At 53.8% G+C, this 14,358-nt stretch overlaps 4 protein-coding genes across 4 annotated transcripts in view; all 4 read left to right on the top strand.

Moving 5' to 3' along the window:
- Nucleotides 1–595: 595 nt before the first annotated feature.
- LINJ_36_3890 (conserved hypothetical protein) lies at nucleotides 596–1,180 on the top strand (the record flags this gene model as incomplete). The annotated part of the gene is made up of 1 exon (XM_001469608.1): nucleotides 596–1,180. The coding sequence occupies one exon, from the start codon at nucleotides 596–598 to the stop codon at nucleotides 1,178–1,180; it is 585 nt and encodes a 194-aa protein (XP_001469645.1).
- A 7,785-nt stretch (nucleotides 1,181–8,965) lies between these two features.
- Nucleotides 8,966–10,324, top strand: LINJ_36_3900 (conserved hypothetical protein; the record flags this gene model as incomplete). The annotated part of the gene is made up of 1 exon (XM_001469607.1): nucleotides 8,966–10,324. The coding sequence occupies one exon, from the start codon at nucleotides 8,966–8,968 to the stop codon at nucleotides 10,322–10,324; it is 1,359 nt and encodes a 452-aa protein (XP_001469644.1).
- A 1,022-nt stretch (nucleotides 10,325–11,346) lies between these two features.
- On the top strand, nucleotides 11,347–13,230 carry LINJ_36_3910 (conserved hypothetical protein; the record flags this gene model as incomplete). Its single annotated transcript, XM_001469606.1, has 1 exon — nucleotides 11,347–13,230. The coding sequence occupies one exon, from the start codon at nucleotides 11,347–11,349 to the stop codon at nucleotides 13,228–13,230; it is 1,884 nt and encodes a 627-aa protein (XP_001469643.1).
- Nucleotides 13,231–14,322: 1,092 nt separating this feature from the next.
- The window catches only part of LINJ_36_3920 (conserved hypothetical protein), a gene marked incomplete at both ends in the record, with an annotated part of 546 nt that continues 510 nt past the window's right edge, over nucleotides 14,323–14,358 (top strand). The window contains one exon of the mRNA XM_001469605.1: nucleotides 14,323–14,358. This exon is cut by the window's right edge and continues 510 nt beyond it. Coding sequence (XP_001469642.1) covers nucleotides 14,323–14,358 — 36 coding nt within the window.

Consider the following 14,358-nt stretch of genomic DNA (forward strand, 5'->3'; position numbering starts at 1 on the left):
GTTTTACGTCACTCTTTGTTTTGTGGTTTCCAGTTCACACGGCGTCATACGCTGTCTGACGCAGACAAGCACACGCAGGCTTCCTCTCCTCTTCGTCTTGACCGCATCGCACTTCAGTGCGGCTGCCATCATAGGCCCTTCCCGACCCACCCACGCCCGCCTCACCACACACCCCTGCTACCAACCTCAAAGGAAAACCAACCAACAGCAAAAAAAAACGTACTAATCTGAATCGCACCACTCTCGTACGATGCGGTGGGCACAACCACACATTCCGTTACGTCATTACCCCTGATTTTTTTTCATTTCTTGCCTGCTCTCGTCTTTCTCTTGAAGGTTCCGCCACTGCTCTCTCCACTCGGCTTTCTAGCACTCTTTGCGTCTCATTTCTTTCCTCCGGCTTGACCGAATCGCGCTTGCACGCCGTTTTTTTTTGCCGATCACCGCTATATACACAAGTGCGCACATATACGCACACTCCAACCTCTTCACTCAAAGGCAGTAGGAGAGAAGAGTGCAAGGCAGGAAGGGAGTGCGTCGCGCAGGGGACACGTTTGATGACTGGCAAACCCGCTTTTACTTTCTCTCTCCATCGATGCTCCGCCTCTGCCTTGCATTGCGCTCTACTAGCGTGCAGCGGAAGCCGCACCTTTTCCGTATCGACCTGACTTCGAAGCACACTCCAGGTCACCTTTACCTCGCCGATCGTGCCGTCAAGTCCACTGCTGCGGACCCATGCTTTGTGTGCCTCGACAACGCCATGGCATGCCAGACAGTGGATTCGAACGCTGCGGTCGTGCTGCGCAATTGCATGACAAAGGGCCGAGAACTCTTCCAGTACGGGCGGATGCGCTTTCAAGGCATGAGTGCTGCCCTCGTGTTTCGTCACAACCACCTCGTCTTCCAAGGCATCGGCGATGCTTCTGTGCAGGCTCTTGAAATGTCGCTGCAGCACAAGGACATTTTTGCGCTACTGGGCGGCATCAGCCAGCATGAGAACATACCGGAGTGGGCGCGCGCTGTCGAGAAGGCCATCGCCGAGGGTGACGTGGAGTACGTTGCGGAGGAGATGCTGCTGCAGCTGCGGTGCCCCACGGAAGGCTGCACTTCGGTTGTGGCAAAGATATCCAAGTTCTCAGCAGGTCTGCCGGAGCCGCCGAGTTATTCCCATGCCATGTAGGGAGACGGCACAGAAGAAAACAAAAAGGCGTTGTTTGGGAGTTTTGTTTGTGTTTTGTATCAGCTCTTTCCTCTCGTGCGAAAAAAGGACGCAAGGAGGAAGCCGAAAACGCTATCAGAAGGAACCAGCGGCCAAGCAAAGGAAATGACGGATTTTCTTTATCTCATAGTGGTGCAGGTGTGCTCGGCGCATGTCACTTCGACCCCTGTACGTTGGGTAGGTAAATCCACACAGAGGCAAAATAGAGGCGTTCAATCACGTACTTGTGCGGGGCTGACTGTGTGGAGGTCAGACTGAGGTCACAACCCCCCCTTCTCCACCACACGCATACACGCACATTCTCAGATTTACGTCTGTTTGCCGAGGCACAGGCACATACGTGCACACTTGAGTAGCTCCAAGCTGAACCGTCATTGATAGCAACACCACCCGCACACACACACACACACGCGAAGTGATAAACAATGAACACTATTCCTTTCTCTCTTTCTCTCCTTTCTTTTTCTGTGTGTGCGGGTGCATGTATTACAGAGAAGTTTCTTTTTCTCTTCGTTCTCACGTTTTTTTTTTGGCGTCTGATTTGTTGTTTTGCGCGGTTCTTTCGAGGTTGTTTCACTTTACTTCCCCCTCTCCTTTCTCGTTTTGCGTTTCATTCGTGGCCAGCAACCACGCGCTCTGTTCTGCGACTCTCCTTGCTTCACGTTTGTTTCTTTTGTAAGCCTACTAAATGTGTGCGTGTTTGTGTGTGTGTGTGTGTGCTCCGCTGCCATACGGGGCCTTTTTCTTTATTGAGCGGTGGCGGTGGTTCGCCGTCTCTCTCTCTGTTCTGTATGTTTGTATCTCTTGCTTTTTTGTTTCGCTCCTTTTGGCTCTTGTCCTCTCGCGCTTTCTTCGTCTCACGCTGCCGTTCCTGTTCTCTGTCACTTTTTTTTCTGGTTTCTTTGCCCTCTATCTCTCTTTACCTTTCACTGCCCGTCTAGCTCCCCCATCTCTCTCCCCTTCTTTTCACTCTTTCTCTGTATGTTGACTGCTTTACTGCCCCCAACCCCCTCCCCCTCCCTAGCTCCACTCTTTTTTCTTCCCGCCCCACGCCCACAATGCTTTCCCTTCTTTCAACTTCGCCATCCCTTCTCAGAATGTGTGTCACTTCAGTGGAGAGAGAATGCGATTATGCCCGTGTTTTTGTTTTGTTGGATTGCTCCTGCCTTCTCTCTTCTTCCTGTGCTGGTGCACGCCGTATTGGTGTATGCCTGATTGTAGCTATGGCAAACCAATTTCTCTATACTTCTTTTATCGATGCACTTTCTTTGGCATGGGCTAGCGAAGTATCCTCCCTCACGTGATGCTGCCTTGTTTTCCCCTTGCCCTACCGCCACACATTTGTGTACCTATTTAGCATATATGTATATATATTTTATATCCATGGAGCGCATCATCATGCGGTGATTGTTCAGTGGTGCGGTACACGCGAAGCGGAAAAACAGAGGACATTTGCAAGCGCAACAGCCGAAAAAAAAGTTGAAACAACGCCGCGTTTTTTTTTTGTTTTGGTTTCTCCCCCTTTCTGCAAGTCGTGGATGTCGGGGAGGGTTTCCAATTGAGGACGGGCCAGAGAGCGCAAACAACCAAAGAAGCATCCACGTACTAGTGAAGGTGTGGCTGAATGGGTGTGTGATTGCACAAGGGGGGGGGAAGGGGCAAAAGCGAGTGAGGGAATCGGCTGCGCAGGAGACCCCCTCCCCCAAAGAAGCAAAAAAAAGGACGCGAACAAAAATGCAAGAGAGATGCAGGCAAGATAAGAATAATATACACGCACGCCAATTAGCCACAACCAGATAGCATAAGCAAATATGGGAGGAAAGAGGAGGGGATTATCGGCAGAACCTACGCCAAAGGAAACAGGAAGAGCACCGGGCATCTTTACACCTCTGTCTTGGCTCCTACTCTTTTCTAGAGCCTTTTTTGGTGTCGCCGATCTCTTCGCCCTCTCTCTTTTCCTCTTCCCCTTTCTCCGTCTGAAGGCGTCTCTCTCGCTGTGGCGATGCGCTTACATGTTTGCTCAGGGTGTCGCTCTGCATGCATGCTCCACTTTTGTGTGCCTTTGGAGAAATATGTGTGGATCCATGTTGTCTGGCTGTACTCTGTGCGGCAAACAACGGCAGCGGAAGCTCGCACTCTCCTCCCCTCCCTCAACCCCAAGAAAAGAAAGACAAAAAGAAATCGGAAGAAAAATTTCGGAGTGAATAAAACGGGGAAAAACGAAATGGTGAGGGGAAAAGGGAAGAAGAAGCACCCGGACAGAACGCATGAGACTCTTTTTTTTTTGTCTGTGTGCTGTGCTTTTACCAAGCCGTTTGACAATGACGCATCGATGCTGTCTCGTGTGTGCGCTTTTTCTTGTTCACCTTTTCTGCCGTCTTTCCAGCAGCGCCTTGTCCTTCCTCCGTCTCCTTTCTGTTTTCTTTCGAGCCATGTCTTCTGTCCGCACTCTTGCGTCTCCGTCTGCTTTTCTCAGGGCTCGATTTGGCTTCTCTCCATCTCTCTCTTTTCGGTTGTGAGCCAACGCCGACGACGGTGCCTTACTTCTTCCTTTTCCCTTTTTCCTTTTTTTTGCCTATTTCGTTTTAGTGTGTCCTTTTTTATTTCTTTGTGTCGTTGTACTGTTTAACATTTCGGTTGCTTAGTTCGCAGTGGCTAATGAGTGATTGCGCATGGCAGAGACCGAGCAGAAAGAGAACAACACGAGGCGCAGCATACAAATCAAGCGTTTTGGTTTCGTGCAAAGTAGGAAAAAGGAAATTTTAGGAAGAGAAAGGGAATCCATCAGAGAGGTGACTGCAGTCTTTTCTTTTTTGAAGTGTGGTGCTTTCACGTGTATCTGTCGACGCTGTTCAAGGTGAAGAAGGCGCGAAAAAGAAAGAGTAGTAGTGACTCTCTTCTTGAATGCTCTCTTTCTCTCTTTGCGTCTCTCTCATGTGCATATGTTGCTTTACGTGTGCTACCTCTGTCGTGATTTTGTTTCGCCTTCGCCTACTTTTCTCATTTTTCACCCGTGCTCTTTCGAATCTAAATGCATATCTGCGTGTCTTGCTCTGTCCATATGCATGTGTAGTCGTTGAGGTGGTATCTTGCAGATGGAGAGGAGAGAGTGGCCGGGGAATGGAAAGTTTCGCCTGAAGATTTAGACGAAACGATATTAGAAGTCCGCCCACTCGCCTATTCGCCGCTTCATCGTCCTTCTCTTCCACCATCTTCCTGTACTTCTGCGTGTATGCTTCGCGGTGCGTGCTCTGCTTCGTTTTCTTCGTGAGTATTGCTCACGGGGGCGGCACTTTCTTTTTGTCCCCCCTCTTTCTGAAGCCAACCTTCTCACAGCGACAGAAGTAAACCTCCACCTTTTTTCGATGATTGCACTTCACATTACACTGCAATGCGCAGAATCACCTACACCGACCCAAATATATGGGCGAACGGTACTTACTGACGTGCTCTCACACGCTGCCTTCTGCAGGCAGCAAGGCAGCTCTGTTTTCGGCTTCGGTTTTTGTCTCTCTCTTTTAATGTTGTGGCATCCCATTTTTCACGGAGAGATGGTCTGCCGCCAGAACCGAAGGGGTTCAACAAGGAGTGCGACAAACCAGCGCTCATCACGCGCCTATGTGTGCGTAGGTGTGCTTCGTGACGGCGTGCAATTAGGATCTCTTGTAGCCATCACTGCGTGCTCTTTTGTAATTTGCTTTCCACTACCCTTCCCTTCCCCCTCCCTTTCCCCTCCCTTCCCCCCTCATCATCAACGCCCTCCCTTTATCCCTCTTTTTCGTGTTTAAGTGAAGTCCCCTTTTGCTTTATTTATTTTTGCTGTTCTTTGTTTGTGTGCATTCTTGTCCTTTTTTTTGTATGTGCGCCTTCTTCTCCGACTATGCTTTTTGCATGAGCTCAAAAACAACAACAGAAAGGGCACCGAAGAAAAAGAAAAAGAGTCATTGTGCCTCCCTGCCCTCCCCATCTTATCTGTCTCGCCTCTCTTACTCTCCCTCATTCTACTTTTTTGGGGTGGGGGTGGGTGGGGTGATGCTGTACTTTGGGACTACACGCGCACCTATACACGCTAACAGATACGCGAACACAGCCTTCAGCTCATGTGTCTTGCCTTTTTTTTTCACTTTTATTTCTCTTTTTACCCTCCTTTCTGTGTGCCCTTGTTCACCGTACAGAGCATACGTAGGAATGCCCACCAGAAGTGCTGCGAGGCATCCCAATACATTCGGAAACGTCGCATTGCACCCACCTGTCGCTTTTTTCCTTCTCTTTGTCTGCCTCCCTTTTCACGGCATCCGAAACAAAAAGAAGGCAAAACGATGCGCCTACTTCACAAGTAGTCCGGGCACCCCGTTTGCGTTGACAGTGCCACGCAACACGCGCAGCGGGCCAATCTACTACAGTGTCTTTTGTTTTTTTCTGTGTTTTTCTGACTTTCGATTCCGATGTTTCTTTTCTCGTTTCTCTATTTCTCTCGTCTGTTGTCTTGCTTCTCATGGTTGCTCTTGTCATGTTTGCGTGTCAGTGGGCCTCTCGGCCTCCCTTCTGCTACCTCTCCTTTTTCCAGCTAACCGCATCTTCTCAACAGCCATTCCAGCTGTCGTTCACCAACCACCCGAGTGCGAGTACAGACGACATGCAAAACAACGAGGAGAACTGATGTATGTGACCCCCGTGCAACATCACCCGGGCCAAACTATGACGAAGAGCAAGGAAAACCAAAGATAAGCAAAAGAAAGAGAAAAACTTTAAGAAGTAGCGGTTGCGCACGTCTGCGCGCTCATGTTTTTGCCACCTCCAATGAACTGAGCACTGCCACCTGCACCTACTCGCAGGTGCACACTCGGACTCAGAGGAAAGCGAAAGGGGCTCGAGGACAGCGTATCTCTAGCTCTGTGCGGACTCACATGCCTGATTTGCACACAGCTACAGATTACACTTAGCCCTCCGCCAGAAAAGAAAAGCCCCACCCTGCACCTTCCCCCCACCTCACCTCAGCATGCTAACCTCTTTTTTTTTGAATACGTTTTTGCTTTCTTCGGTCATACACGTGTGCGTGTGTGTGCTTTGGTTTCTTCGCTGTTTCCTGTTCTCCAGGTTTTTCCTTGCCTTTTTCCTTGCGTGTGTGTGCGTGTGTGCCCCTGCTTTACTTCAATTTCTTTTTTTTCTTTCGTTCAATGTTGCTCTCTTCTCTGTTTGCTTCTGTGTTTCCACTGGATGAGCCTTGATGCGGAAAGGAGGCCCGTGAACACAGCTGTACCTCTATGGAGTGCGGTGTACGAAATAAGTCTCTCTGCGTGTGTGCGTGGGCGCGCTTTTTTCGCCGTTTCACTTCTGTGTAGTTTGGGCACTTCTTTCTACCTCGTCTTTGTGCGACCCCTCGTCCCTTTCCATTGCTTCAACTCTCCTCCTCCTCAACGCATCGTCGCCTTTTTTCCTCCGCACCTTCCGTCTTTCTCCCTGCGGAGAGGGGAAGGCAGGAGCTGGTAGAGGTGTGGCGAGGCTTATGTAAAGGGGGGAAGGGAAAGTCAAAGGTACGGGAACGATGCAGGCAGACATACAGGCTGCTTGATAGACGGGTGAGAGACAGAGGCTCGACGAAAAGGACACAGAAGCAGCCCCAAGAGAGGTTTGCAGTATCTCTTCCCTCTTCCCTCTTCCCTCACTCTCACCTTCATGTCTCACCTCTTCCTCCACCGCATTATACAACGTTGACCGGAGACGTTTCCATGTCTTCTCCCTCCCTCCCGTACTACCCCATCACGATTTGCCCCGTTCTCCGGCACCCCCCTCACATCGCCCTTTTTAGCCCAAGCTCTGCATTCCGTTGCTTCTGATCAGCAAAAGAATAATGCAAGCAGACACCGCTGTCTCTCATGTAGTGCAGCGTGTGCGCGTGTGCTTGTGTGGGGGATGGAGTCCCCCCCTCCTCCTCCCGCCACACATACGCGCGTTGAGGGGGTGGAGGCTGGGGGGATGCAAAGCCGCCGCCTTTTTTCTTCGTTCTCCTTTGCGTTTCTTTTGTCTTGGACAGTTTTGCATCCCACCATTTGCGTTATCGACCTATGACTTTCTGCCCCCACCCCCTCTCCCTTCCTTCATCTCGTCCTCCACTACACCCTTCTCATTTTCTTAAGGTTTATCGTCTCCTGTGTCTACTGGGCGTGCGTGTTGCGTGTCTTTTCAGAGGGAGCCGTTCACGACTTTTACAAGATAGGAGAAAGAATTCAATGGCCTGCAGATGCGGAGGCCTCAACAAGCAACGAAAAAGAAGAGGCGACGACGATGCGAGGGGAGAGGGAAAAGAAGGCAGTTTTTTTTTTCCTTTCAGCAGCAGCGGCAGCAGGAGCCGCAGCGCGTGAAACACGTGACCACTGACATGACACAAAACGATGAATTTATATATGTGCAAGCGTTTCACTATAGCTGCTTGTATACGTCGTGGATGCCCCTGTGCCAGCTGACCTCCTGCTGCTGTTTTCTCTGTTGTCGGTCTCTCTCTTGTTTGCTCTAACTCTCCTTTGGCTTCCTCCTCCTCACAGTCGACGCCAACCGATCTCCGTGTTGCTCATTTTAGCTGAAGCACACACACACACACACACACACACAGAGTTTCTCCCACAATTCCAGCGATGTTTGCACTTTCCGCCTTCCTTTTGGCTGATGAGGTCCGTTTGTCGGCTGGCTAGTTTGTTTGATCATTTTTCTTGTTCTTTGCGTTGCTTCACAAGCACTGCTTTTTTTTTGTGTGTGTATTATGCCGACTGCTTTCCTCCAGTTTGCGTGCGTGTGCTGAACAAGATTTTCGCGCATTATATATAAAGGACTTAATGGCGTTCTTTTCTCCCCCCTTTGCTTGCCTTTTTGCGCTGCCTCAGTGTAGGCTCGTTCTTTTGTTTTTCAAGGGCGGATATCTACGAACGTTTTCTGTACCACCGACGAAGGGGGTGGGAGAGAGGGATCGTCCGAGAAAGACGCGTGCGTGCATACACAGGCTTGCGCGTTCTGCGTGGATGCGCGTGGCATCTCCCTCCCTCTTGCGCCGTCTCGCTTTATGACACCTTTCCTCCCTTTGGCTGCGTCTCTCCACGACTTTCTTCTCTCTTGCTGTGTACGGATTCGTATTTGCATGTGCAGACCCGCAGGCAGACATCCGTGAAAAGAAAAGGGAAGGCGAAATAGCAAATAAGGTGAGGCGTGCGCGTGCGTGTGCGAGGTTCTCTCAACAACAACAAAAGCAAGCCAAATAATGTGTTGCCTCTCCTACAGCACTGAGACACACGGACTGCGTCAGGCGCACACCATTGCTTGATTTCTCTTTGCGTAGAGAACAAAGGAGAGTGCTGCGAGCCCCTCTTCCATCTTTCGCGTTCCAGTTCGCTAGTGTGACACACACACACACACACACACAATCTTTGCCTCTCCCCCTCGGTCTTTACGCTCGTGCTCCTTGTTCGCTTTCTTCATGCGCGACGAACCATTCTTTCTTTCGTTTTCGATCGCGGCTGTCTCGGCCGGCACGGTCTTCTTTAGCGCCAACCAGGTCGTTGCACGCAGGCCGGCTCACGAGCGTCCTTGGCTCGCACCACCGCAGGGTTCACCGGCTTCGCTTTCTCGCAGCCGCCCATATACACAGTTCCACGCACACGCGCACACACACACGCAGACACACAGGCACACACATCCCCTCCAATTTCTCTCTGCTCAACGACAAGAAAGGACAGTGCGGGGCTAGCTGGAATTCAGATGCCGCCAAAGAAACGTTCCTCGCGGCGTCTCACGCTGAACGCTGGTGAAGAGTACACCCTCATAGGGGATGGCGCCGTTCAAATAACACTCCAGTCCGGTCTGCTGGATGTAGCCGGGGTGATGCTGGACGCAAACCGCCCCTATACCTTTTACCTACACACGGATCGACAAGCGATCACGCTCTTCACGCTGGAGGGGGCGGCGTGTATGCTGTCGAGTGACAACAGAGTGGACACCCACCGAGGTGTGGCACGGGCGGGAAAGCTGGTGCAGATGACGCGGCGCACTATTCTCTCGGCGAAGCGCACAAAGGTGCTTGTCATTGGTCGCCCCCGCAGTGGCAAGACGCTCGCCGCACATACTCTGTGTAACCTGCTCATGCGCTACGGCAATGACAAGAAGAGCGTGTTCTTGATGGACTTGAACGCGGAGTCGAACTGCCTATTCGCCCCAGGGTGCGTGTCTTGCATCCAGGTCTCCGAGTCACCCCTTTGGCCGGGGCTGACGGCAAGCCCGAAGCTTCTGCCGCTTTCCCTCTACACCGGTGCCGCCGTTCGCCCGTCTGCGAGCAACGTGAACTCGCTTCTGCACTACTACGACCAGCTGCATGAAACAGTCATGGGCTATATTCAGGAGCTAAGTGGGGCAGCGGCTGTCGCCGCCCAGCAGCAGTCGCCGTCGCCGTATGCGCCGTCCCTTAGCGAGACTCATTCGCACGTCGTCGTCGACGCCCCTGCGCCGCTGGCAGACCTGCAGGAGGGTGTTTGGTACAAGAAGCTCATCGAGGTACTCCGCCCGTCGCACGTGGTGATAGTCAGCAGCCGCGAGGACGGCGAGGAGAGGTGGTCTACCTTTCTGCAGGAGGATGTGCAGCGGGTGCTGCCAGATTGTGAGTTTCTCTTCACCGACCCGGTCGCCCATCCGTGTGAGCGCTCGTCGAGTCGTGAGTTGTTGAGGGAGTACTTCACCGGCACCCCGTTCTATTCCCTGGGTTGCTCTAAAGTGGTGGTGCCGCTTAAATCACTGACGTTTGTGGAGGAGGCGAGCGAGGGCTTGGCGCCTGGCAGCGCTGACGGCGTCCTTATGCGTGTCGTGCACCCCGACGCGTCGTTCCAAGCTCTTGTGTGTGCTCTTTCCCACGCGGAGCTTCTCGAGGAGGCGCCGTTGGCCCCAATCGCTGGCCTGGTGACGATCGTGTACGTCGATGAGAAGAACGAGGAGGTGGCGATGCTAATCCCGGCCGCAGAGGAGCCGCTTCTGCGACGCCTGATCATTGTGCCGCAGTCTCGCTACCGAGACACGCTGCGAATGTCGAGTGCGCAAGTGGCGACAATGGAGGAGTACGTGGCGGTCTAAGGTGAAGCTGCTGCTGCTGCTGCTGGCAGTGGTGGGGGCGGGGCGGAGACTGATTGAGTGGCACGAGCGCTTTTGCCTGCAGCGAACTTCGCCTGTGTCTGTAGCTGTCCGCGTCGCTTTGCGAGTATGTATGCGTGCGCGTGTGGGCGGAGACGCCAGATGGAAGTGCGCCTCCTCCTGCGCCACGGCGGTGTGTTCTGGCCAACGCTTTTCTTCCCTTCGGCGCGACACAGTTGATGCCTGTGGGTGAGAGATAGCAGAGCAGGGGAGGAACAGAGAGAAAAAGAAAACACGACGTGCAGAGGTGTACTTAGGAGAAACGACAACCCGCGCGCGCCTGGTGGGCGCGCCGCACCCCAGCCATTCTTCCCCCCTCCGCTGCTCTTCCGTGGCCTCAACGTGAGCCGAGTGCGAGGACATGCGCGGCATTCCAGTCGCCGTTTAACACAAGGAGCAAAACAGCACAGCAAAATAAGAGCACGTGCAGACATAAAACGACGCATACGCAAACACGCGTACATGCCGGCAAAGTGATACCATGTGCAGCTTGGAGGTTGGCAGAGGAGGGCTCTTTGTGGCGTTGCCGACAACAGACGAAGAAAGAAGAAAATAAGAATGTGTTTGTGTATGTGGCTTCTATGCCGCCGTGATGCACTCGGCCACAAAGGCTAAGTCGGCTAAAGAACTCATCCTATCTACAAAACGGGGTCAGGTCTTAGTTCTCTCTCCCCTGCCACCTGACTGACATCATTCGCACCTGCGCCTCTGCCGTTTGTCTCCTCCATGACGTAGAAGTCCGCGCATTCGCGGACAACCATACCGGTACGCAAACGCGAGCATGCAAAGGAGAGGGACCCGTGCTCCTAGTCGTTGACCTTCCTTAAGAGCCTTCCCACCACTAACGCCGCTCCCGTCTCGGCTTGCTGCTTCCCTCTCGAGGTGTGAGCCCTCCCGCACCGTCGCCTCCTTTTCGTGCCCTCCTCGCTGCCGCTGCAGTTTAGTGCAGGTGGCGGTGCTCCACGATGCGGGCCAGCGTGCGTGTGCGCGACACGCACAAGATTGGATGGCGTATGCGGGCAAAGCGTGCTGTGGAGCGCGCCATCCACAAGTATGTCCCCGACCCACGCGACAACCCACTCACGGAGCTGCCGATGAACTCAGAGGCTTACTCGAAGACACATCAGCAGCAGGAGGGTAGCGTGCGCATCGGCATCCGCCCCGGACAGTCGATCGAAGATTACATGGCGGAGCGTGATCGCAAGTGGCTCGATCAGCAGCGCCTCATCTTTGAGCAGCGCGTCAAGGATGACCACCTTCCGACTACCAAGAATGGCCTTCCATTCGTCGGCGCAGGCTCGCGAGAGCACTACATGGACGTCGACTCGGCGAACAAGCTCGTGCACACCCCCGAGCCGAAAGACTACGAGATAGACGAGGAAATGGTGCTGCTGCGGCGCCAGCTACAGGTGGAGAACGAGGCCGAGTACCGCAAGTTCGTGGCGGAAGCAAAGCGATCTGACATCGCCGCACAGGAGACGTGCAAGCGGCGTCTCCCGCACCCTAGTGACCCGAACTACGACCCCTTCAAGCTGACGCCGGGGTACCGTCCGCAGGATAGCACGGCGCTGGCGCAGTGGCTGAAGCGCCAGCGGGAGTCTGGCAAGTCGGCAAGCGGCCTCTCGCTGCAGACGAAGGAGGGCCAGGAGCGCTTCTACAACGAGGAAAAGATGGCGACGCAGTACAACGCGAACCCGTTCGCCAATCGCATCGAGACTCCGCGCGGCATGTCGACGATGCGCATTACCGCGTACTCCCCCGACAGCGTCTTCATCAACGACAGGGAGGTGATCGGGTCGTGCATCGTGACGGAGAAAGGGTACTACCACTGGAACGTGGGCAGTTTCGAAGAGGTGAATGAGCGGACTCTCGCGGTGCTGCTTCACATGTACCCGGTGCCGGATGTGGTGTTCCTGGGCACTGGCCGCAACCTGCACTTCATCGACGAGGATCTGCGCATCGCCTTCCAGAAGCGCGGCACTGTGATTCACTGTTTGACCACTCCCCAAGCATGTGGCCATTTTGGCGTTCAGCTCTCCGTGTCACGCCGCTCCGCCCTGGCGATCATCAACCCTATCCCGACCAACGGCTACGGGGTGGAGTGCTTTGGCGACTTTGTGGAGAACGACATGTTCTCCTTGTCCGACACCCAGCTCGGCATTTCACCGATGCGCCAGTTTTCGCCGTCTCTCTTCCGGCAGAACAAGGTCGCGGAGAAGTACAGGGCAACCCAGGGCACCGGTATTGGCCCACAGTATCACCAGCTAAGCGACGGCCGTCTTGTGCGTCCTGGCACGAGCCACACAAAGCTGCTGCCGATGCTTGAGCCGGGCGAGACCGTGGACTGGGAGAAGCTCCCGTCTTACTACCATTGGTATCCGAAGGAGGAGCTGCACGACTACATCGAGAACACGACGTGGCGCGAAATCAAGGGCAGACCGACCGGCGAGCCGCTGGAGAAGCGCCTCAGAAAGGCGATATCCGGTGGCACCTTCGAGAAGGACGAGGCCCCGGCGCCAGACCTCATGCCGTGGAACTCGGCCACGATTCCGATCACCAAGTTCCCGCACGAGCGCAACGACGAGGAGATCATCGTCGTGGACCCCAAGACAGGCCGCATCATCGGCATGGAACGCGAAACGTACGAGCGCTGGAAGCGAATGATGGAGGAGCGCCGTGCGGGCTTGCCCGAGAGCGACCCGGTCGAGTATGATCAGGAGCGCTACGTTACCAACAAGGACGGCGTCGTCTTCGACCTCTCCAAGATGAAGTACCGGCCTATCTTCGAGGGACGCTGGAACCCGCGCCGGCAACAGAGTACCGGACGCACGAACCCGATCATGACATAGACCCTGGAAATGGTTTGTGTCTGCAAGCGGTGAGAAGCGGGAGATGGACACTCACGAGGAGGGGGAGGGGGCGGACAATGGTGGTGCGTAAGTGCTCATCGATGTCTTTCCCAAGAGGCAGTGCTGTTCTCCTTGGATCTTCTCTATCTTCTCTCACTCGCGCCTGCAGCACTGCTGATCTCTTGTTCGTGCGTACGTATCTCTTTCTCTCTGTGCGTGCGCTCTTCCCCGTGTTTCTCCGGCTTCTAGTTTCTCCATTCTTGCTCGCTTCCACGCACACATGCACGCTGTACAAAGGCCAGATGACGAAGCCGGGTATCTGCTACTGCTCTTTTTTTTCTCCTTGCTTCCGTCCTGCTTGGAGACCAAATGCGGCGCGGAAGCAATGGAGACGGTACGACAGGGGGCAATCATGGACGTACGGTCAGTGCGCGGGGCGCAGGTGGCGGTGGAGGCGGTTTTGTGTGTGCATTCTGCATGGCTTCTGTTCACATTGAAACTCGCCGACGTACTTACGAGAACGGAAGAGGTGACACATCACGAAAAAAGGAAGGAGAGGCGGCTCAACGCACAGGTGGAGTGGGTGCTTAGGTGGGGAAGGGGCTTGCGGCAGCAGTAGATTTGTCAAGGGCGCAGCGCTCGAGTGCTTGATGTACATTCAAATCCCGATGCTTGCGTGATTCTCTGCCATGTGGTAAACCGCACCCCGTTCGTGTTGGCTGATTGCGCGTTGCGCACATCCGTGGCCGTCGAAGGACGTCTTCTCTGCTCTCTCAGACACACCTGAGAGGGGCCGTTCTACGTTCGCACATTCACTTCGAACTAAAAGTCGGTACATTTTCTTTTTTCCCCTTTTCTGCTCACCTTTCTCGTGCGCCCCCTCGCTCTCTCATTCGTATTTTCTTTTCCTTTTCATTCCCTGCGGACGGGATTTGTTTCAGGCGATAACAGAAGCGTTTCGCACACCCGTCCCTCTCAAAGGAGTTGCGGACGCTCACCACTGAGTCGAGGCTGTGAGTTCGTTGCCTTGGCCTTGAATTAGCTTCTAAATGTACGCGCGCGTACAAGACTCCGGACGCACATGAGCGGGCCATGCTTGTCATTGAGGGTACGAATGGTCCACTCTTC

The sequence above is a fragment of the Leishmania infantum genome, chromosome 36 (genome assembly GCF_000002875.2).
Source record: "Leishmania infantum JPCM5 genome chromosome 36".
Classification (NCBI taxonomy): Eukaryota; Euglenozoa; class Kinetoplastea; order Trypanosomatida; family Trypanosomatidae; genus Leishmania; species Leishmania infantum.